Below are 26,825 nucleotides of genomic sequence, written 5' to 3' on the forward strand. Positions count from 1 at the left end.
ATTATTGTATAAAACTAATGTAGTGAACTGAAACAGTAAATTTACCTTTAGGTCATTTTAAAATGAAGATAATTGCTCTATATTTAGTGGCGGAACCGTTTAAGAAAGTGCAAAAAAGAAAAAAAATATATAATAATAATAATAATAATAATAATAATAATAATTTTTGCTCCTATGTTGTTATTAAGTTAAATTTTTATTTTTATCTTAAAATTTTTATTAGAAAATTAAATTATTAAGCTTACGTTAAGTGTTTTAAATATTAATTAAAAAGAAATATAATAAATTTTAAGCTAAAATGAGTTTTTATTAACGTTGTAGTCACATTTCTTGAGTTATAAATATGAGATTAAAATCAAAGAAAGTTTGAGAATGCGGTCGTGTTTATTATTAAAAAAAAAAATCATTAAGGAAATTATATTTTTAAATAATTTAAATGTATTTTAATATGTTTTAATTAAGTTTTTCGCTATTTAAAAGGAAATTTTTAGCGGAAAAAATGAGAAAAATTACAATTCAACGAATAGTTATTTATTACGACATCGTCATAATGCCGAGCTATAATTTTTTAAAATCAAATTTAATTTTTTAAAAATCACGTGACTTCCGGTTCAGACCGGAAATCAGTATACAGTTAGTCGGGTTCTTCGACCCCTAAACTTTCCATATCTTGTCTGGATTTTAGTAGTGTATTGACCTTGTACATCATACTTATGACCCCTGTACATTCTCCTGATAGCAATCGAGCAATGCCAGTCATCTAACTTCGTTCTCGAGAAAATTTTGAATTGAAATCACGTGACTTCCGGTCCCGACCGGAGATTCGTATGCAGTTTAATGGGCCTCCGACTCCTAAGCTTTCTATGTCTTATCTCCATTTTCATCTATCTAATTCCGTTCTCGAGATTAAAGGACAGACAAACGACAGGTCTGTCATTTGAACATTGCAGCCCAATAAAAATCATGTTAACAAGTTAAGATAATTAAAGAATTTGGATGGATATTATAAATTATTTAAAAATATATATGTATTCTAATAAATTTTTAAAGTTAATCGATAGTTTTTAGTAAAAATTATATGAGTATTTTTGTTGCAATTCATGTTCCATGTTGGATTATAAATGATATTAATTTATGAATTTTTAAAATTTTCTCTCGTGTTTTTTTTTTAATATTTAACGTCTCTACAACGTTATATTTTATCTACCCAAAAATTAGCGAAATCATTTAAATTTTTTAAGTTAAAATTTTATATTTTTAATGTTATATAACAGACTATAAGAGAATAAAGAAAAAAAAACATGATATATTTTTACTATAAAATATAAATGCATTTAATTAACACTGATTAAAGCATAGACGATATTTTAGCATTTTAAACACATTAAACAATTTTAAAAACTCAATTAAAAAAAAATGTAAGAAAAAAAAATAATGACATATATTCTACACAAATCAACTACATTTTTAAAACTTAAAAACATCATTTTTACTTTCTTTTTTTCCTCTTCCTATTTTCTTAAATATTGCTGTACATTTATCTAAAACTAACTTTTAACAATCTAGAAAATAATTTGAAGGGAAAAAACAGTAGGAATATCACCTAGAATAATTACAAAGGAAGAAAGAAAGCAATTAAAAATTCCTTTGGTCCAAAAGTACTGTAATTGGACAGATGTGTAATATGTAACATGCAACATCTATCTGAATTTCGATTTAAACTTAAAATAAATCAAGAAGGGTATTTAAAAAAACAAAAAAAATTAGTCATTTAATCCAAATAAATGATATTGCAACTTAAGAATGTTTTCACCTTAATTGTCCACTTATGCTATAATTAGATAAAATATAGTCAACGCTTGAATTACTTTTATTATTTTCTTCCCTTTTTTTAAATTTATAATAGTTTTAATATTAAAAATAAAGAAAAACATTTGAGTTTTTTAGTTGATTTTTTTCTATTTTTTCTCATTTTTCTAAGTGTAAAATAGCCTTGTGGCAATTTATAATCATCTCAAAAAGAAATTAAATTGTTAAATCTATCGAGAAATTGTTTAAAATTAAAAAAATATATATATATAAAATAATAATAATTACATGCATTATTGTCATTGAGTTATTGTTTAATATTCTGTAACTGTTATCAAAACAATTAAATAATTAATGTTATTTGATAACAAAACAAAAAATGTAGGAAACTAACAATGTATTGAAATGAACTTAATTAATTCTTTTTAAAATACACAACTTTATATATAAATGACCTTTTTAAATTTTATTTTATTAATTATAAATTTGAATAAGTTAATTTAATTTCCAGTTTTATCGAGTGTGAATTTTAATTTTATTTGTTTCTTAATTTTAATCAATATTTTAGTTTATTTTGATATTTTTATTATTTAAATCTTACATAAAAAATATAATTTAAAAAAAAAATTAATTTAATGAATATTTTAACAGCATAAATGAAAATTTTTATTAATTGTTTTTAAATTTTAATAATAATATTTATAAATTTAAAAATTTCAACAATAATTATTAATATTATTTGAAATTTTTACACATTTTCTTTTGACTTTACTTAATTTTTACATTAAAAAATGGAAGAAGGAAAAGGGAAAAAATTTAGTGTATAAGTGTAGTATATATAAATGTATGTAATCATTTAATTTTGTTTAAGTTTAATTTTATAATTTAAATATATAAATAATAATTTAATTATTTTTTTAACTTTATTAACTTAATTTTATATATGTCTAGATAGAAATTTTTGAAAAAAATTAATAAAAATATAAGAATATATATATATATATATATATATATATATATATATTTTTTTTTTCTTCTTCTTCTTCTTCAACCATTTATCTAAGTTAAAATTGAGTAAAATCAATAAGAAATAAGAAGAAATTTCAAATAATAATAATAATTATTATTATTATTGTAATATTTATTTTTCTTTGTTTTAAAAAATTATATTTGTAGAGAGATGATGCCTATACCATTTATTACAATTACTGCATCTACTTATACTGATAATGTAGGAAATTTTTCTTAAAATGCAAAGAATCATTTATCAGAGATTATTTCTGCTTGCTTGATTTTCCAACTAGATATTTTTAAAACAAAAATACTGATCATTACCAGTCAAAACTAGAAAATTACTAATAACTTGACAGAATTATTTATGTCTCTATCTGCACAATTTACTCGGCATAACATCTTAATCCTGCTTTTTTTCCTCCATACTACAAAAAAATAAAAAAAAAATAAAACTTGAATAATAATTATAAAGATAAATAATTATAAAAATCACTAGTTTTTAAATTAATTAATTATATAATTTTAAAATAATTTAATTCAATTTTTATTATTATTATTTTTTTACTATTACTTTTTGTTTATTTAATACTTTTTAAAGTTATTATCAACAGGATACTTTATATGTTTAATTTATTAAATTTCATTACTAATTAATTAATTGATCTATATAATTTTAATAAAAATCAATGAGGTAAACTATGTTGCTAAGTAATTTTCAGGTAGAAGGATAAATAATTTATTAAATTAACATCATTTTTCAACTCTTGAGTGATGATAAATAATATATATATATATATATATATATATATATATATATATTTAGTTAGACTATAATTTATTTTAATGTTTTAAAACTTACAACATTCATTCATATTTTATTATAATTTTAAAATGTTTTCAATTATTCATATTTTCACTTTGGAAAGGAAAAAAAAAAATACCATTACAATAACATTTCACTTTGTAAAAATTTAAGACAGAAGACTTTAAATAATAAAAGAGATAGAGAGAAAAATATAAGTTCAAAATTTTAAGTGTGTTTTATTTTATTTTTATTTTATTATTTTTTTCAAAGAATAAAAAAAAATAAGAAAATTCTGTTAGTTTAAGAATTTAGAAAATACTATATATGTAAATAGAATTCTACAAATATGTTTGCTTTATCTGCCTTTTTTTTTTATTCTTATTCTTTTTTTCTTGTTTGTTGCTTGTAAAAATCCTTATTCCTCTTCATATAACGTATATACATGTAAAAAGAAATAGGATTATTTAAGTAAAATATTCATAAGATAGTTCTTTTCTCATTTTTTCCTGGATAATTTATAAATTAATATTTTATTATCTTGAAAAAATATGAAATTCCATTTCTGCTTGGTTAAGAAATGTTTGTGGATAAATTCTCTTCTTCCTTTTTTTTTTCTTTGATATATATATATATTTATATCCAAGAATAATATGTTTGTTTTCTCAATTGGATAGGTACACAGTATAATTTGATATTCTACTTTTTCAATTAATTTCTGGAATAAATTCTGAAAGCAGTAGTTGTAGCAGCACAAATATTTTATAACTATTCTTTAATTAAATAAATTTTAAATAAATATATATATATATATATATTATCATTTTTATGTAATTAAATATAAATGACTTAATTTTAATTATACAAATTATATTTTTTTTATTTATTTAATTAATTAATCTTTGAAATTTTTGAGTAAATTTCTGTATTTTTACCAAAAAATAAATAAATTAATCAAATTAATTTAGGTTTTAATTTATTTTTTTATAATTTATTTTTTTTATTTGAGAGTTTTTAACAAATTTCTTTATGCAAATTTATTATAAAATGAAGATAATTATGTAAATAATTCAATTATTAGCTGTTATATAAAATATATTTGGTAGTAAAATTAAATTTTATGAAAACAATCTTACAGAATAAATTCTTAAAATATATATTTTTTTAGAATATCTTTTATAACTATTATAATATTCTATAGAATTCCTGTTACAGCTATTGACAAGTGAACTTAAAAAAATATATCCTGACAAGAGAAATATCATTTTACAAGACATGTAAGAACCAAAACACCTGTAACTACTTTCTTTTTCTTTAAATTCCAGCCCAAAAAAAAAAGTTATAGATCTAAAAGATCACATCTGTTAGATATTTTTAAACTAAAAAAAAAGTAAAATGAATTATAAATTAATTTAAAAATTTATTTATTCTAATTAACTTTTAACTATATTATTGATAAATTTCACAAACATTAACTAATATATAAGGCAAAGTTAAAGGAGTAAACAAACTTAAATTTTTATCAATAATCTTATCCACTTATTAGAATAATTCATTATTGTTGAAAAGTAAACAACACTTTTCTCTTATTGAATTAATCTTTTGATATATTTCAATAATTAATAATATTTGATTTATTATCTGTTTTAATCACTGTCATTCCTTATAGTTAATTAGTAGTTATTTACCTTTAGTTTCAGTATAGAACACTTTCTAATTTATTTGTGAGTTACTGTGTTTCCTCTTCTGTCAACTTTGCTTGACAAAACAAAATCAACTTTTATTCCCATAAGTAAATAATAACAACAATAATAATAATTAAACAATGATTTATTTATTTTTAGTGTTATTTATATACAAAATTTATTCAAAATATTTAATTTAATTTATTTTTTGTTATATTAGTTCGTCAATTTTATATGTATTGTTAAAAGGTATATAAATATATTGAATGTTTATGATTTTTACGGTGTTACGTACATAAATATGTTTATTATGGCGTAAAAACTGTATAAAATTCTCTGTTTATTCTGTGTAGAAAGTAAGATAGGAAGTATATTCTAGTAGAGAAAGCCTTACTTTTGTAGAATTTTGTTATATAAAAACCTAAAAGCATTGTTTCTTTTTCCTTTTACTATCCTCCTTTCTGAAATACTTAAATGGTCTTGACGTCATTGCGAAACACATTATGGACCACATCGTATTTAGAAAAATCTTCGAATTTTTCGACATTTTCTGTTGCTAACACAAAAAATTTAATCGTAACAAGCAATTTCTCCCTTTATTTTCTATTTTTCTCTTACTAGATTATTGATTTTTGAGAGGAAATTATACATAGTCTATATAATAGGGCAGTCAAGAGCTTGTAAGAGGCTGAGGCAGGAGTACGAGGAGTATAGCGGGCCCTTTTGCTATATATATATTGACCAAATTAAATACGTAGAATCGATAAAAAGTGGTCTTAAATATCCTCAATTTATAGGGTAAGAACTATTAAAGCCTCTAAATAGTCTTAGAGCTTGAAAAAAATCTCCAAATTCCCTCCTCTCAAAGGCCCTGTATATAAGTACAGAATAAATATAAAATAATAAATGATTTAATTGTTTTAGCGTTTAAAAATATTTTTCCTTAATTCATATATTTTTAAAGAAATTTATTATATTTTTACGAGTATTTAGTAGCTGTTGTTGTATTTAAAAAAGAAAATTAGATAAAATGGAGGAGTTATAAAATTGTGAAGTTTATGTAAATATCGATTTTTATATTTTCTTTTAGAAAAGGAGAATGCATTTAGTAAAAAATTCAAGTTTTTTTTTATATTCTAGGTAATTTTTTATTTCTGTAAACCATCAAGAACAGCAGGTATCATGTCATATCCTGTACAATCCAGTTGAATCTTTTCTCTATGTTTTATATCTCTTATTCTATAGTCGATAAAACAAATAAGAAAAAACAATTGGTAAATTTTTATTACCGTCAATCTCTTCTCTTCTAAAAATTAAAAATAATAATAATAATAATATAAAGATATATTTAATTGGCGATATTTAAGGTAAAAATCTACAGTAATTCATTAAATTAAATAAATATAATTTTATAATATAAACTCGAGTGGTTTCATGTTTAAAGTCGAAAGTGGAGAAATAATATTAAAAGAAATGTTAGTGATTTCGTTTTATGATATATTCTTGATACGAGTTTTGATATTGAACGTTATTAGATTTTTTTTTGTAGGAGAGAACTTGATAAATTATATTATTGCTTTATATTAGAAACAAATTCTTTCAACTTAAAAACATTATAGACGTTTGTATCTTAGTATCAAGTAGTTATAACTCTGTCTATTACTACTGAACTTTGCTAATTGCATCCGTTTTTACCGACATAAATTGTGAGAGTTGGACAAGGAGCACTAGAGCACACGTCCTATTTCGTCTTAAATTAGGTTCTACTAGAGAAGAAATCTAAACTGGGAAATTGAGTAAAAGATTTGATCTAGCAAAAAAAAAAAAAAAAAAAAAAAAAAAAAAGAGACTTTGAAGGTGATGAGGTTGATGCTTTTACTTTACTTTGTTGAGTCTTTTCCGTTTGATTGCCTTTTCATCTATTGATAGTGATGAGTTTCTCTCTTAAAAGAACTTAAAGAAAGTATTAGCGAAGAGAATAATTTAAAATCTTAATCAGTTTTCAAACAGCTAGATGCCTTTTTAAAATTTGTTTATTTTTTATAAAAAAAAGTAACTTTTGTAAAGTAAAATTCATTAAAATAAATTCGGTTATATTGATTATGTGATTGATCCTTTGATTTTTCAGCGTAAAAAAAGTAAAAAAAACAAATTTTTTTTTGTTTTCTTTCTTTTAAAGGAGAGTTAAATATATAAATTTTACACGAATAAAAAGCAAAATATTTAATGTAAACAAAGTTTAATTCTATTATAGAAACACGTATCGAGAATAAACTACTTTTCTTAATAAAATATTCCATCAGAAAGATCTTTAAATTTTCTTCAGAAATTTTTTTCTTGTCTCAGCTTTTTTTTTCTTTTTCTTCTTCTTCTTCTTCTTATTCTTTGCCTCCAAAGAGATAGGAAATCTAATAATTTTAAACTTCATAGTTTTTATCAGTTTAGAATATATTGCTACTTACTCTACAACACACATAATAGATCGATTAAAGGAAGAAAATTTTGCATACTTCAGCAAAGAAATAAAAATAGATTTTGAATCCGCTGACTGTGACTTTAAAAATATCATTAACTCTTATATAGAAAAAGTTGTTGAAATTTTTTTTTTGTATGTGTGTATTTTACGAATTCAAATTTGTTCCTACGGTAAAATGTTTTTATTATTATTATTATTTCTTTTTCTGTAGTAAAATACGAGACGGATGTACTAATGCTATTACATTAGATTTGTACAGAAAAAAAATCCCTCTCTCTCTCGCTTGTTGAGGGACTGTTTTTACATTATTCAGTATAACTTTTTTTTTATAATATTTAAGTTGAGTAACGTAGAAAATTCCCTCAAGACTTTCAATCAAATTAAATTCTTATGTGTAATTTAAAGTTGTTTTCCTATTTGATTTTAAACTAATGGAAGAATTTTTTTTAATCTGATTCTTCGCTCTATATAACGAATAAATTTTTCATTTATAGAATTTTGTATAAGATCAACGTAGCAAATGTAAAGATTTTGCATCAGTTTTTAAATCTTATAGCAATTAATTATTATTATTTTTTTATATTTCTAATTATTTTAAATTTAATATAAATCTTATAAAGAAATTAGTACATAGTTGTATTGTTACTCAGCTTGTTTATAATCGTAGCAATTTTTTTAAATATTAATTTCTTTGTTTTAGTATTAAATAAATGTTTAAAACTGTTTAACTTTTACTATTTTATATATTTTAGATATTAAAATTATGAGATTTTTTAACATTTATTAATCATTTCTATACATTTTTTAAATATTAATTTCCACAAATTATGTTAAAACTATAAAATATTTAATACTTAACCAAATTTTATTGGTTTTTTTACGATTTTTTACACTTATTTAACGTTAATTTCGAAAAAAAATTAATGTTTTAATGTATAAAGCAATTTACACGTTTGATTTTATAACTTTTTAAGTTTTAAAATCAAACGTGTAAATTGCTTTATAAATTTAAAAACATTTCAAAATTATTCTGAAATTGATAAATTTGGAATATTTTAAAAATTAATTTCAAAATTATTACAACGAAATTTAATTCCATTTTATTTATTTAATAGATCCATTAAATACAATTAAAATTCTTCATGGAATGTTACGTTATACAAAATCGTATTTTACATTTAAAAAAAAAAATATTTTAAACTTATTTTTAAATTTATTTCAAAATTACTTTAATAATTATTTTAATGAATGTTATACAAATTAAATTACAAAAAATAAAAACTTAATTATAAACAGCATTACATTACAAAGAATGTAAATAAATTAAGATTTTTTTGTGTTTGCATTTTTAACAGATAAAATTAGAAAAAAAAATGGATACAAATATCAGATTAAAAGGTTAAATTTAAGTAAAGTAAATGCTTTTTATAATAACAACAAAACTTCAATACTTTTTGTAAATATTTTTTAATCCGTGGTATCAGAAGAATCTACTGTTATTGCAATATTATTCTTACAAATCTGATAAGCGGGTTATTACAATATCCCTTATTGAGGTGAGGATAGTATAACTCCTGGGGATATAATTCTCTGCAATAATGACATATTGTATAGATAAAGCCGAAGTGAAGGGAGAGTTTACTAGTGCTCTGTCAACATTATTACACACACGAAATGAAACTTTCGGAAAATCGTTTAGTTTTAAACGGAAGTTTTGCACAGATACAATGATTTATTTTTAAAAAAATAACAAAAGAAAATACGAGCGAAAATTATTGTAACGATGCCGGGCTGCAATTTTTAATCATACTTTTTAATTTATTTAATTTAAAATATATGCTCTCGATCTAAAATTAGTACTGTCTTGCCCCTGTATATCATACTTTCCCTGATAACAACAGAATTATACAGATTATCTATATAAATCGGTTCAGGGAAGAATTTTTGAATTGAAATCACGTGACGTTCGGTCTAAACCGAAAGTTCGTATACAGTTAATCGGGGCCTTCTACTCCTAAGACTTTCATATCTCTCCCGAATTTCATCTATCTAACACTGTTCTCGAGATTCAGGAAGGACAGGCAGACTGACAGATGGACGATTTATGTCTACACTTTTTTCAAATTGTAACCCAAACATATATAAAAAATTAAACAAGTTTCTATTTCTTACTTTTTTTTAATTAATTATTATTGAATAGATGAGTTTTTGGGTTTATATTTTGCAGAAAGTTTTTCTATTTTCTGAGCTGTGTTTACTTATTTATTGACAAAGTTAGTCAAAAACAGTGGGAAAAAAGTCTCGTTCGCGCCATTCTTAAATAGAATATCGAGAATTGCAAACAAATCAGCAAGTAGCAATGTAATTTCAAACAAGCGTCATTGTCTGAAAAGGAATAAGCATAATGAGATTCTTGCCCGACGTACAATTTACAAAGGGAAGTTATTTGTAAATCCTCAGCTGCCCGGAAATTCTTGTGATTCAATTTTTTCCAGTTTTTGTTTACATAAGGAGAAGATACTTAAAAAAAAAATCTGATTGAAACCATTATTGTTCACCAGAATACTGTTATGACCCTATTGAACGTGGATATGTCAGTCTTTGGGTAATGGCTTGGATTTGGAAACAGATATCTAGACTGAACTCGATTGCAAATTTTCCATAAGGGGCGAGTAAACATTGATTTACAAGCCTATTATTGTTTCACACTGACCTTCAATACTACTTTTCTTCGCTATACCTTTGACACGCTGACTATCCCAAAGGTCGTAGAATTCTACTTTATAGGGTAGTATTTTGATACTTTTTTGTAACTTTCTTTTCTATATATATATATGTGTGTGTGTGTGTGTATATATGTTATTTTTTTTTATTTTAGTAACACTACACAGCGGGGAAGAACTCAACATTATCCGTGTGTCGAGGTTTCATATGGGAGCCTATCTGTGTGTTGCTTCCAATGGGGTGCCACCCGCCATCAGCCGCAGAATCTACCTAGAAGTGACATGTGAGTGTTCAGATTTTCTATGTACTATTATTATGTGAAGGATTTTCAATCTTATGTGGACAGTTTGCCATCTCTTATCAAATGTTACTGTCTTCTTCCTATACCCATTTTTGATGGATGGGAAAAGACAATATTTTTATTTATTCATAAGAAAATAAGCTTGATATATAATATATATATATATATATAAATATTATATATTATATATATTTAAATTGTTGGTAGACTTTTTACATGAAAATAAACATCGTATAAATAATTTAATTTAATATTTTATTATATATCAGTTGTAATTTTCGAGTCAATTTATTAATATATTTTTTTATTTTCTTACTTATCACGTTATATATATGTAGAAGATAAAAATTTAGTTTTATTTTTTAGGTGGAAGTTGATTTATGTATATACATAAGGCCTATGTGAAGCTGCTTTTAAGGCTTATACTCGGTTCAAAGGGAGAACATACCCCAACTTTTAACAAATTACGAATGTTATTGACAAAGACAGATGATAGTATTTTATATCGATAAAAATTTAAAATTTTATAAGCGTTAAATCTATTTTTAAATTATAATTTTATATATATATGAAAAAAGATTTAATTTTAAAATCCTTAAAAAAAACTTTCCTTGTTTAAAATAAAATACTTTTTTTAAAATTACAAAATAATTTTTAAAAATTTATAAATTTAATACTTACAAACAGACATTATTTTTATAAAATTAATTTATGCGTTGTATATAAGTCAGAAACACGTTCCAGAGGAAAAAAAATATACATAATCTAGTATTTTTACAAGAAATTTACAAAATATCCTTCTTTCTTTTCTCTTTCACTCTTTTTTAAATAAAATTCTTAAATCTCTAGAAGAATTAACTTTACACAATTTACCAAGTTGACAATCTTGCTATTGCTTCGATACATTAGGATGTAAATATAAAAATGATTGTAACAAGCATACATTATGCAAATAAATTTGGCGTCAGACTAAACATCTGCTTTGAATGAGTTTTCAAGAAACTAACACTAATATAATGTTTCTGACAGATTATTGAAACTAAGAGTAGATAAATGATCATAGTTTTTTTTATTATTATTTTCGTTTTCTTTTTTTTTATATTTTTATTTTTGACTATCTTCCAGAAAGATATTTAATTTCCATAATGCTCTATACGCTATAAAGTTTAAAATAGCATAACTTAAAAGAAACAGAAGTTTAGATGAAGTAGCATCTGTTCCCATTCTATTTACATTATACACACTTTTTATTCTCTTCGATTGAAATAGAATTTGTATAACAACCTAATATGTGTGACTATCATTTCACAAACGATTTGAAAGTAAAAGTATGGATAGAATTTTTTATTTTTTACAATTCTCCCCCCTTGTTCTTCTTCCTCCTTCCTTCTTTCATCCTTTATTTCTACAAAGTAATCATATATCTTGTACAGAAGCAGATTATATACCTTGATTCTTAGAAGTACCTTACGACATAAGTCATAAAATAGAACATTAGGAACATTATGAAAATTTTTTATATTTTTTTATTTTATTTTTTCTTCTTTTCTTTTTACTCGTATTTATCGATAAGTTACGATTGCTATTGTCTACAATAATATTGAATTTCTTAGTTTTACGAGAGGGAATGTTATTTAATTTGTGTTGCGTGTTTCTTATTGGTTGAATATCAAAAGAACAAATGTAGAGAAATATTTTATGGAAAAAATGGGGAAATATATATATATTTTTTTCAAATTTGGTTCGAGTAATGTTATTTTTCAATCGATAATTGTTCATCACTAGGATGCAATTCTTTATATATATATATATAATATATATATATTTTATAGAGAAAAAGTACGAATTTACATAAAAACAATTAAATATTATAAGAAAATTTTATTCTATCTTTATTAAAATTAAAAAAAAAATTAATTTTAACTATAATTAAACAGCGTAAAAAATTATTATTTATAGTTTTATAGCGATTTTTTTTAATTAGAAATTTTAAAAATATATTTTTATTATTATTTTTATTTTTTATAAATATAAAACTTTATAACTTATTATATTATTTAATAACTAATTATTATTTCGATATCATTAGAATTATTTAATTTTTTAAATTATTTTTTGTGATTAAAAAGTGATTAAAAATTAATAATTTTTTAAAAATTTTATCATTGAAATAAAATTAAATATTTTAAGTAAGATTATAGTTACATGATTTTTATTTTTATTTGAATGATATTTAATTAATTAAAATAACCGTTTTTATATGTTAAACATAATCAATATCAAGCCCAGATAGAAGGGATCAGTAGGCCAGTTGGCTCAGATTTTAGATATAAAGAGGTCCAAAGTGATAAAAATTAAAATTTATTCCTAGTAGATAGCTAAGAATTTCTTTTAGTGCTTTTATTTATATATTTTTTATGGATTTCGAAGAGGAATGGAGCCTATATTTGTGACTAGCCACGCTTCCATCTCACCTCTTTCAATCTTTTTCATCGTGTTAAAAATTATTTCAAATATTTTTCTCTATTTAATTTTTTATTTATTTACAAATTTTAAGCTTTATCTTCAATCCTTTAAGCTATATTTTCATCCTTGTAAGCTTATTTTCGTCCTATAATGCGCACTCCATTTCTTTACATAATTTATGTTCTTCTTAATATATTTTTTAGCTGTACATTTACTACATATCTAATTACATTTTTCGCTCTAACATCTTATTATATATTCTCTTTAATATATTTTTTATTAAGTTTCAACTGATAGAATATAAATGTAAATTAAAAAAACAAAATTAATAAATAAAACACGCGTATACGAAACGGAAAAATTCCAAATTAAATAAATAATTTTTTTAATAAATAAATTTAGAAAAAAATAACCCATTTATATTTTATCGAATTTTTAATAAATTCTATTTTATTTCATTCATTTATTTTATATAAAGTTAAATGAATTTAGTAAATTTGTTATAAACAAAAGTCGATTTAATTTTTGAATCCATTTAAATTAAAGAAAAATTCCTATCGACAGGATAATCACAATGACAAAGAAATGGGCGAGAACAAATGTCTAGAATTTACCTAATCACATTACCAGTGCAGAAATCTTTTCTTACTTTAAAGAAGAACGAATGAATGAGGAACGTGTTTTGAAGTGAAATGTGGCTAATTGAACTACAATAACCGAAAAAGTAACTTGTAGAATTACAGAAAATCCTAAGATGATTATTGAGAATGAAGAAAAATAGAAAAATGGGAATCGAGGGAAAGAGAATTAAAATAAAATAATAATAAAAAAAGTGAAAGTAAAATTAAGACACGTGGTCTTAATCTATTTAAGAAAGGAATTAGAAATTTTTCGACTTAACATTTTCATTAAAGTAAATGTTACATGTCTTACGTATTATCTCAATTTAAATTATTTATTGGAGAATTTGAATTTTATATGTATTAAATTGGTTACTAAATGCTTGATACATATATATATATATATTTACTTCAAAAGAAATAAAATTTCTCTTTTAATCAGTAAAATTTTTTAATAAAAAAATTCTTGCAATTTTTATAATATTACTTCTACGAATTGGAGTTAAAATTATTTCTAGGAAAGAAAAGAGTAAAATAAATTTTTTAACATTATTTTTTCGTGTTATAATCGACTTATATTATTCTCAATAATGTCTGGAATGCGAATCTCCCAATGATTTTTTTCTAATGAACTCTTTACTTAAGTATAAAGCTTTTATTACTGAATATTTAATATTAAATAATTTATAAATTTATTATAATATTAAAAAAATCGAATTTTATACTATTCGTGTTATAAATACAAATATTATTTTATTAACCTTCAAAAACTGTATATAACTACATTACGTTCAAAAAATTAAAGCCTTAAAATACTTATAATTTAATAAATTTTAAGCATATTCTTTAGAAAATTATAAAGTTATATTCCTTATAATATGTATTTTTATATATATTAGTGTAAAAAAGGCCTAAAATTTAAAATATAAACATTAAAACGATGCTCTTATCCATGTTTCATCAATTAAAATAAAATTCCCTGCTGTATAACTACTTTAAAATATACTATAAAAGCAAAACTTTTTACGTTTATAGTTTATAATATTCTATATATATTTTAAAGAAAAAGTTTGGAACATATTACACATTAAAGTCTTTTTCAGAATATTTTTTTTTTTTTAAATTTCGATAGGATCGTTACTGAATAACCTCTCTGGATACATTCCATTTGTTAGTAAGGATAGAACAAGCTGTATTCTGTACTTCCCAGAAGAGATACTCTAGGGTGCCTTGCGAGAATAGTTGCACGACCAACTCGCAACTATTTCAAGTCATCTTTTTGCAATTGCTTGAGTTTTATTGGTTGCGAGAAAAAGTTAGATTCTTTTGCCTTTTATGACAGTCTTAGATTAGATTGGTTGCAAGTTGCCTATTGTACATTTTTTATTTTTATTATATATATATATATATATATATATATATTTCTTTGCTCTCAAAGTTGTAAAATATTACAATAAAAATGAGTTATTGCATTTATTTCATCAGGGTTTTTGTAATTTTGCGTTTAACAGTATGCAATTTAAAGTGGGTTTCTGCGAAAATTTTTCAAAATAATGTCAATTAAAGTAGTTTTTTTTATAAATGTAATTTTCATTCATGTAGATGAATAAGGAGTTGAATTTTTTATGAATGTTATCAGACTGTAGTAAAAAAAAAATTCTTATATATATATATTTTATAAATAAGAATTTATGAACGTTATTCAATTTGGAGACACGAAACTAATACAAACTTTTGCAAATAAGTCGTTATATTTTTTTCAAAAAATAAATATATATAGCCTATACTGTAATTTTCTATATGTAAGATATTTCCAAATGAATTATATATATATATTCCTGCGACGGAATTACATCCTGTTATACTATTTTTTTTTATCTTTATCTTCGTGTTAAATAGAGAAAAATATACGTGCTTTGTATCAATAAGATGCGGGGTACACTTTGCTAATTCGGAATTTAAGATTTAATTGTGATATTCTATATAAATAACGATAGCCAGAATGTAAAATATATAAATAATCAGTTCCAATTATGTTTCTGGCGAATTGAAAATGCTTCTAAGCATGAGCAATTTTCTATATTTTGATTCCTTCGTATGAAGACGAAAGTAAGGTTTTTTTTTTCTTACCTAAAACAATAATAAATGCATTTAAATCTTTCACAAATGACATTCGAGTTTGTTGTTAAGTTATTGAAATAACATTTTTCCTTCTTTTTTAAAAATAAAATAACTGTATTAAATGTAATATTCATTACACAATTCATTTGAGAGTTGATTAAATGCTTCCATGGCATAAAATGTTTGTAATTTTTAAAAATATTATTAAATATTTTTAGTAAAATTCTATTAAAATTCCAAGAAACATTATCGCTATTTTTTATTTTTTTAATTTTGATTAACCGTCGTAAAGCGAGCTTTCGAATTTCTATTAAGTTCGGTGTCTTATGTAGAGATTACGTTCCTGAAAATAAAAATTTTTTACCATTTAAATACATTATTTCATTATTATTATAATTATGAAAATATTTTTTTTTTAAATTTTCTATTTTAAGTGGTAATTTTTAAATTATCTTACATTTAAATCTATTTAATTCACTTTATTGTTAAAAATTACATAATTATAAATCATGTATAATAAAAATAAATTTATTCTAATTACTAATTTATACGTTTATAATTTTTAAAGTGATTTAAAGAATTTTAATTACATTTAAACTTTATTTTTATTTTATTTTTAAAAAAATTCTATAAAACTGAGAATTTTCTTTATAGCAACGAATTAATTTTTTCTATATATTTCAAGTCACTTTTTAATACAGATGCAGTTTAAACTATAAACATTATCAATTTTTAAAGTTTCATGAACATCATTAACTTTTTGAATTTTATAAAAATCATTAATTTTTGTCTGTTACATAAATGCCATTAAATTTTTTTCTTAGACATATCATTTATTTATTTATTTTTTACTTTAAAAAAATGTAAATTCTTCATTTACTTTTATTAATTTTTAAACTATGTAAACATTACGTGAATTTTTTAAAAATGATTTTATGTTTATATTAATAAAATCCTATTTAAAAATAACTTTATTTTAAAGTTTTTATCTCAGGAATATTGATATTTTTATTATTTGTTTAAAGACAAATTATCCACATAAAAATCTAATTTGCTACATACATATAAACAAATGTATTATATTTATATACTTAATATTGATATTATTATTATTACCATTTTTATTGTTATAAGCTGTTTTGGGATTTATAAAATATTCAGAAATGTATCTGGTTTTCGTTTTTCTTACTTAAAATATCGAAGGAAAATAAAATAAATTTAGAAAATATCTAGTTGAATGATATCAATATATATATAATATAAATTTATTTTATTATTGAATTCAAAAAGTATTTCTAGACAGACAAGTGAATAATCGATCCATTGGATTGTATCGATAGAAATATTGGAAAAGAAATTAAAGATAATATCCTAGAAGAATAATTCTCCTTTCAGTGAAATGACACATGGCTCTCACTTTATACCAAGATGAAATGACTTATCTCTCTTTTTTTTCAGTTCCTCCAATGATATGGATCCCAAATCAGCTGGTAGGTGCTGCTGAATCTTCGGATGTTGAATTGGAATGCCATACAGAAGCATATCCTCTGTCTTCCAATTCCTGGCTACGTAAAAACGATATGGTTATAACTGATAGCGATAAATTTGATATCTACATATCACAAAATACGTACAAGGTGCATATGAAACTAACTATTCGTAACCTCAGAGCGAAAGATTATGGTGCTTATAAATGTGTTGCCAAAAATACGTTAGGAGAAACTGAGGGGTCTATCACCTTATATAGTAAGTATTTATCGTAAATAATTCAACTTTTTTGAAGAAAATTTCGATTTAGAAATATCATATTGTATAATAATCATCATTTCTCCAGAAATTTATAACTGAATTATTGATTTTTAACGTTTATATACAGAAGATAGATACATGTTTACTTGTATACAAAATGTTAAAAGTTGCTTTAACACGAATTTATATAGTCGTATTCGTTTCCTAATTTATAATTGAAGAAATGATATTTTATGACAGCTTAAAATGATATTCCCTTGGTGAGAATCCAATGACAAATGACAGTAATGTTTCACAAAATCATCGATAGAAACTGCCTCTTTCTAACTTTACTTCTGTAAAGAGAACTTATACTGATAGTGAATGACAAACATGACGTATATATATATTACATATCAAAAAAATTTTAGTATTTTTATATTTTTTTATTCCTCTTACATATATAAGTTATATATATATATATATATATAAGATATGATGGATTATAAATCTGTCGAAAGACGTATTTACATTTATTTACAATGTAGCATATTTTTACTGGTTTAATTTAAGTATAGTGCTAGAAAGTTTACCAATTTTTATTTAATCTTTCATTTAATTAATTAATAAAATAAGTATATTAATCAATTTTCATACAAGAGAACATAATAAATTATTTACGAAAGACTAATGTGTAGCTATGGAGTTTATCCTATCAAAATTTAATCAAGTTTACTCAATTTTGGTTTCAAATCTAAATTACTACAACTTAATTAACTTATATTAGAAAATAAAATTGACATGATTAAAGATATTATCTTGATTTATTTTTCTTAATAATAAAATCCTGACAATAATTATAATTCTTTTATGTTCATTAAATAATTAAATTTATATATATTTGTGTGTGTAGTGTGTGTGTTGTGAGTGTGTGTGTTTGGTATGTGTAGAAAGTTTCATTACATAAAAAATTAAGAACAACATCCACCCTATTAAGAAAGTATTAAGCAGTAATCTTTTATGAGAATAGATAAAGTGTTCTAATTAACTTTCTTGATGAATACTTAAATCTTCAATTAAAAATGATCAAAGTTTATAAAATAAATATAAGAGAAAAATCTAATCTTAGTTTTCCTTCCTTTTTTTCTTATTATTTTTAATTTTATAAATTTAAAGGTTAACATATCCTTAAAGTTTATAAATGTTATATCAACTAGTGAATTATATTTTTAATAAGTGATTGTTAATTAACTGTAAGAAATATTGAAACTGTAAAAGAGAAAAAAATACTTTTTGGAATTGTTTTTTGTGTGTGTGTGTGTGTTAAATCTTTAATTAAATATGTTTAAATGAAGATATTCATCAAGAAGATAAAACTTTAGTAAAAAAATTATATGATTTTGTGTTAAAAAATAAAAAATTCCTTTTATTTTTACAAAGGATTTATTATTTATACACTTCATAATCTTTATATATCTATTACTTAATTGAATTAAAAGAAATTAAATTATTAAATATATATAAAATTTTAATCATAAATGAATGAAAATTTTTAATTAAATAATTATTAGTTTGTTAATTTTATCAGCTTAATCACTTATAATTAACATTTTTTTAAACTTTAGAGTATACATTTACATTTAGACATGTTTATTTACTTATTTTTTAAATTTATTTAATGAAAATATAATTTAAAACTTGATCAAATTTCTGTTTATTTGATAATTATGGAAGTAAATGGAAGTAAGAACAACTTAATTTTTATTTTAACTTTAACTGTTTAATTTGCATAAATCAAATATAATTCCAGCCATTACAGTTATAAATATATGAAAGGTGTTAATTAAAGAGTATCAAGTAACCTTAATCACATGTAATTTGCAATTAATAATAAAGAATTTTTGCTTTTTTTAAAAGAAATAAACATTTTGTTTTTTTTTAAATAAACAATTTTAGTTTTAATAAAATAATAAGTTACTGTAGTATGAAATTCTAAAAATTCCAAAAATTATTATACTTGCACTAAGTAGAATTTATAAAATATTGCAAGAATTTCATTCATAATTTTATTTAAATTAAAGCATGTATATCAAAGGTTTAAATTTAATGAAAAATTAATGCAAATACATACACATTTATATAAATTCATATTTAAACTAAGTAAATATTAATTAATTAAATAGATTTATTTTATCTTAAAGTGAATATTTGAAAATCTTTCTCTCAGCTTAATGTAAATTCATTATAATTGATTCATAAAGTGCAAAACATAAAAATTTATTTTAAATATTATAAAATTTTTTAAAAATTTTCTATCATTTTTCTTTCTTACAAGTTACACAATTATGTTTCTTAATCTAACATCATTTATTATTTTAATAGATTTGATTTGTTTTAGTATTTTTTTAATATTAACTCGTCTCTAAACATTGACTCTGCCTTCCACTCTCCATCTTCTTCTCTCTTCTTTAAACATTCTTCCAGGTTTAATTATTTAAAAAAAATGTTTTTTTCTTCATCAGATAAGATTATTAATTATGAAATTTTCCTAAAAAATACTTTAATTTTTTTATAACATTTTTCCACATAAGAAGTGAGTAAATGTATAAGAATTTATTGCTTTAAAAAATGCTAATTAAAAATATTACCATCAAATATTACATTTTATTTAATGAAAAACATTATTCTAAAAATTAATAAAATTAATTTTAAAAAAATAAAGAAAATAGTTAACATTATATTTATCCTTCAAAATATTAATTAATTAATTAATTAATTAATAGAAACTTGATATATATTTATTATTAAATTTATATTAATTAATTAATATTGTAGTTGTATTAATTAATTTTTAAAAAAATTCTTGTAAAAAATGAAAATATAACAATTTATTAGTTAAAAAATGCAATTTAAATATTAAAAGATAATAAAATAAATTTTGAAAAATAATTATAATAATTAATTTAATTTACTTTTTTAAAAAATAAACTAAAAATCATTTTAAAAAAATTAATTTTTTAAAAATTATTATTAATTTATAAATTATACATATATTATGAAAGAATTTATTTGAAATTGCTTAATTATTAAAGGATAAATGATGGCAAATATTGATTTAAACTTTCATTTTTTACCTCTATTACTTTTGCCTATTAAAATATTAAAATATTTATCTTAAAATCAGTAATTTATATATTTAAAACTAATAAGTTTGCATAAAAATAATTTAAATCATAATTTGATGTAAAAATGAATATAAATATAAGTTTAATATAAACTAATAGTTCATATGAAATTATTTGATATGAAATAAAAAAAATATAAAATATTCTTAATTGAAACTATTTACTTTATTTTTCATTAAATATTATTTAAATATGTATTAAAGAATATTTAGAACTTAAATAAATATTTATTTATTTACAATAAAATTAATTAAATTTTATTTATTCATTTATTTATTTTATTTTTTATAAAGTTTGAAATATTTGTTAATTTTAAGGTAACTAATTTAAACTGGTATTTAAATATTTAATAAAAAAGTGATCAATAATTAAATATATAATTAAAATAAAATTTTAACCTTAGATTCTTTCAAAGAGAAAATGTTTTTTTTATTGAATATTTAATTTGCACGTTGTAAAATTACATAAAAAATAATTTTAAAGTATTTTTTTAATATTAATTTTACAAACATCATTAAATAATATATTTTCTTATAAATGTATTAACTCATGTTATTATTATACAACATAATTTTTAAATGCTGTAAAATAAAATTTTAAAATTTAGGATTATAAATATTAGTTATATACATGATTTTTTAAAAAAAATTATTAAATACAATAACAGTAAAACAATTAAAATGTTATATTTTTACCTGTACATAAATATATTAAAATCATAAATCAGTATAACCACAAAATTATAATAATCCAAGAAAATTTCCAATGTAAACCTTTAAATCTTTATATCTACACGAACATACGTTTTCATCTGAAGATAAGATGTTCTCCTTCATGGTACCACTCTTCAATTCCTATCAAACAGCACTACTAAATCACAAGTTATGAATTAGTCGGTCAGTCTCCTAATGATCATTTAATCACTCCCACCTGAGGATAAGTTTATGGTGCTGTTAGTAGATGACTTAATCAATCCTTCTGATGGATCCTATATCCTAAATGATGCAATACAATATGGAAATGTATTAAATATCTGTAAAAAGTTGTTTCAGAATGGGGGGAAAAGCACATAAAAACAACATAAGCAATATAACTGATTTTTTTTTTTTATTTTTATTTCATAAGAAAATGTAATCATTATCGTGGATATTCAGTAAATGGTTTCAATGAATTCATAAAATGTTTTTTCTAGAAAGTTTTAATGAAATAAAAAAAGCGATTTCATTGGAGGAAATGTAATCAATTCTAGAAACTCATTATGTCACTGACTGAAAGTGTTTTTTAACATTTCTTTTCTATCAAACAAGATGAATTGTCCTTATAATGTGCAATGCTGTAGAATAATAAAATTGGTTTGGCAAAAATTATTTTTCCATACCATAAAAAAAAAAACAAATTAGAAAAATTATACATAAGCTTGATTAAAGCAGCTGTTGTTCATTTATAATATATATTTAAGTATTTTCTTAACTTAAATGATTAATAATAAAAATACACATTTAAAAAAAATGACCGCAACAATAGTTATAAGGTTAATATTTTGAGAAAGAAGGATTTAAAAACTTTTCGTCAATCTGTCCACTCTTCACTTTTGGCAACCATTACCGGGCAGACAAACACAAAGTATTGCGGTTTCTGTCAACAAGTTTGTGATGAAGTCTGCACAAACCCTCAGGGCTCTGAACTTCCTCCAAAACCTACTTTACTTTTCGCAGATGAAGGAAAGAAAGAGAAAAATCCTATGACAGATTTGCGCTGTTTGTAAACTGCTCGTAATCTACAGTCAACATCAAGTAAATTAAAAACAAAAAAATATATATATATATATATATCTTCCCTCCCTTCCTTCTCATTCCTTTCTCGAAACTATAAACACGAAAAAATACTATTAAGGAATGACTTTAAACTATTATATCACCGTTTGATGCCATAATAAAGATAAAAAATAAAGTTATATCCTCTCTTAATACTTATATCTTCTACATGGATCTAATGGTCTTATATATCTGGAGATTATCCTCTTGTAAACTGGAAACGGTTAAGATTTAATCTTGCAGTTATTAAATTTAAACTTCAATTTAGAAGTTGATATTTAATAAAAAAATTTTATTGGCATTTTATTAATGATTTTATTTTCTTTTCTGTACAAGAAATAGATGCTCCCACGTTTACAAGAAGACCTCCTTTAATTTCTCAACCTACAAGTATGCCAAATAAAAACACTGGTATGTATATTAATATATTTTATTACTAATTTAATTTTTTTTAAATAATAATTTTGAATTGATTTAATTAAATATATTTTAAAATTTCTTATTTTTATACGCCAACAAAGAATCTCGATTTTATATTAACAGAATTAGGAGAAGTGAAAGATTTTATTACCTCTCTTAAGTATCTGATAGACTACCATAAATTGTGCGAGTTCTTGTCAATTATAAGCTTTACAGCTCGCCAACCAACAAGGATTGTTAAGCTTAGTGTCAAGTGTAGATTGAACCTTGAACATAGTTCATTTTTACTTCAGAGAGGTAGATAATGTGATCAATTTTGTTGCGAGATATCCCTAAAGATTACAGACGTTTAAACAACTAACGATATTACATTTTGCTATAAATTACAGTAAAAATTGTCTGTGAAAAGTTATACAAAACCTTTCACAATCAAAAGATTAAATTATTTTTTAAAAAAACTAAAAATTCGAAAAACTAACTTCTTTCTTTGCATTAATTCTGACTTTTTTTCTTTTGTCACGAGGTTTTTTTCTTTGATCGATACGAATATAAATTTGACAAATTTATAAGAAATTTTATTGTTAAAAACCAGAAAATTTCAGTTTATCAACAAAAGAATCCCTAAAAATGTTTACAAATCTTATTAAATATCATACTATTACCTCAATCCTATAACTTTTATCTTCTTAACTTACAGATAAAAGCTTTTCTAAGCTTTAGTATGATAATAATTGGATAAACCACTATAAACTAATAATTTAATCGTTTAAAAATACATCTATAACGATCGATAAACTGTTAGAAATAAAAAGAAAAGGGAAAAAGCTACCATTTATAAGAAGCAAAGCGACTTTAAAGTGAAATACAGAAAACGAATTTGGACAACTTTTGAACATCAATTTATGATAAATCATTTCATCTGAAGTATTAGTCGGAAGAAAACCAATTTCTTCAGGTCATCTAGTAAACTGAAGTCGCATTAGAGGAAAGATGGCTTTTTAGAAAAATGGCTATTGAAAGAGAAATAAAGAGAGAGATTGCAGAATTGAGAACGTAACAGAAAGACAAGCTTGTCTGAGAGCTTCTAACTCGAAGTAAGTGAAAAGTCAGTATAGGACGATCGAATTTTCTAGCTACTTCACTAGAATTTAGACCTCTTGTCCTTTCAAAAATATCAATGGATTTGAACATGGGAATCTACCCCCGTTCTTCTAGCTACTATCTCTTTCCATTTTACTTTAACATAGAAAGGATAATGCAGAGGAAAGAAAGAAAGAGAGAGAGAGAGAGAGAAAAAAAAGAATCTTTAATTTTCTATACTAAATTAAATAGATAAAGTTCTGATACTGTTGTATTTACAAAAGGCTTTTCATTATCTCGTTGACTTATCTTTGATACGAAGTAGCAAAGGTTTTATCAGAGTCACACCAAATTACGTAATTTCGATCAGTTAATCTGTTAAAGAATAACAAAACGACGAAATTTTTCACCTCATTTCACTTTATTTTTTAAAAAATTAAATAAATAAGTATATTATACACATTTATTTCGATTTTACAGGTACAAAATGTAATTGCCTAAATTTTAGAATTCGATTTTTACTATTTTTAAATTAATATTTTTTAATTTCTATTTTTTAATGAGGCGATTAAATTGTAAATTTAAAGAAAATACGATATATATATATATATATATATATATATATATATTAAATGATAATTTAAGAGTAAATTTATTTTTAAAAAAATACATTAAAAAACACATTTATATAACTTATATTATATATAAATAAGGATATTATGATTATTATTTATTTAAATAATTTTTAAGGAGATAAAATCGTTGATAGAATTCATAACACGTTATAAATAAATAAATAAATAAATAAATATTCGTAAAAAAATATTTTTATAAAATTTTAATATTTAATATAAAAATTTATTTATATTTATATTTATTTAATATAAAAAAAATCTAATAGTTATAAATTACTTATATTTTCATTTATTTGATTATTTGAGTTTATATTTATTTACTTATATAAAATGAAATTAGCATTTTTTAAATTTGATTTAATTTACATCTTAAAAAGTATATAATTTTATGCAATTAATTAAAATTTTTATAATTTATTTAAATTTTAGTTAAGAATTACTTTAACAATTAATAAATTAGTATTTTGTTTAATTTTATTTAATTCTTTCCATTAAAAATAACAAAAAAAAAATACATTTATTTTCAGTTGATATTTCATTTTAAATATAAAAATAAACATATTTATATATTTTTAATGATTTATTATTTTATATTATTCAAACTTAAAATCAAAGTTTTAAGATTATTTTTAAACATTACTTTTCAATAATTTTTTTACAAAATGTTTACATATTTGTGTAATTATTTCTTCTCGTTTTTATTTCATTTTATTTATTTATTTTTTCTTTTAATATTCCTTTTCTTTCAATGATTATTTTTTCAAAATACCAATGTCTTCAGGGTAACAAAAGTAATTTTTTTAAAAAGTAATTTTTACATTTTTATGATTTTTTAAAAAATTTCTTTTTATATTTCTACAACCAAGTCATAAGAGAAAAAGCATATTTTTGTATGTGTGTATATAGTAATATATATATATATATATATATACTTTTTTTTCCTTTCCTTTTTATTAACTATGAGGCTATATTTTTGATATTTTTTCCTTCTTTTCTTTCTTATTGGAAACTATGTTCCTCTTGGGATTTTCGAGAATGGTTAGAATTGAATCTAAAATAAAAGTAGTCTTTTTTCTGTATGCGTGTAATGTTTTCCAGTGTACTTTAAAAGATAAAAAATTTATTTGAAGATGTTTTTGTTGAAAAATCAATTAAATTTTTGTGCTTTTTTTTACTTATACAAAGTTATAATTAAATTAAATCAATTTTTAAAGCTTAAAACTATTTATTAAAATAAAAGAGATCAAATTAAATGAGTCTTATATACAAAAGAAAAAAAAATTAAAATGCCGTCTTTACGGATTTTTAATTGGATCTTTCTAAAAATTTAAAGGAAAAATATATTTATAAACATTCAGACGAGTGAAAGAATTTCTAATTTCGAATTTTAGTACAGTTTTTGAATTAAAATAAATACATAATCTCAATGAAGTGGAGTGAAGAGTATATCGATTTAGCAATAATGTTCGGTTAAAATTTAATCTTAAAACGTTCGTAAAAATTTAGTAAAAATTATGAATTAATTTTGATTTTAATGGATATAAACTACAATTAAAACTTAAATGTTTAAAATCCTTTACTGAAGCGAAAGAGAAAGAGAAGAGAGAAACCATTTACTTTACTTACTGCATAGAATATTCTTGCATTGCTCATCAGTTGATTTTATTGCTTTGCGCAACAGAAAATGTAATAATGAATTTCCAACAAATGTTTTAGATGTTAACGGAATGTCCGGGGTGTGTCTAGCAGTCTTAAACAAGCACCAAGACATAAAAGAGGAGAGTAGGGCAGTAAAACTTAGTTGCGAGCAAACCTGTAGAGAAATGCACCGTTAAACACAGTATACAGTTAAAGCTACACAAACATGCTATGGTATCGTCCTTATTTTCTGCTCTCATCGTGTACTGAATTCCAGAGAACGTAAGGTCTACTGTATGGCTGTTGA

General features: G+C 21.8%; 1 protein-coding gene and 1 long non-coding RNA gene across 5 annotated transcripts in view; one reads left to right on the plus strand and one right to left on the minus strand.

The window, feature by feature from the left end:
* The window catches only part of LOC136989357 (lachesin-like), a 136,301-nt gene that overhangs the window by 106,253 nt on the left and 3,223 nt on the right, over positions 1-26,825 (plus strand). For both annotated transcript variants that reach the window (XM_067287478.1, XM_067287477.1), the window contains exons 5-7: positions 10,665-10,793; positions 17,477-17,764; positions 23,082-23,156. In XM_067287478.1, coding sequence (XP_067143579.1) covers positions 10,665-10,793; positions 17,477-17,764; positions 23,082-23,156 — 492 coding nt within the window. The remainder of the gene's footprint in view (positions 1-10,664; positions 10,794-17,476; positions 17,765-23,081; positions 23,157-26,825) is intronic.
* Positions 7,678-26,825, minus strand: part of LOC136989358 (uncharacterized) — a 315,036-nt gene continuing 295,888 nt past the window's right edge. For all 3 annotated transcript variants that reach the window (XR_010882905.1, XR_010882904.1, XR_010882903.1), the window contains one exon: positions 7,678-7,693. This is a non-coding gene — a long non-coding RNA (uncharacterized lncRNA). The remainder of the gene's footprint in view (positions 7,694-26,825) is intronic.

The sequence above is a fragment of the Centruroides vittatus genome, unplaced genomic scaffold, assembly GCF_030686945.1.
Source record: "Centruroides vittatus isolate TY-2023 unplaced genomic scaffold, ASM3068694v2 scaffold_490, whole genome shotgun sequence".
NCBI lineage: Eukaryota > Metazoa > Arthropoda > Arachnida > Scorpiones > Buthidae > Centruroides > Centruroides vittatus.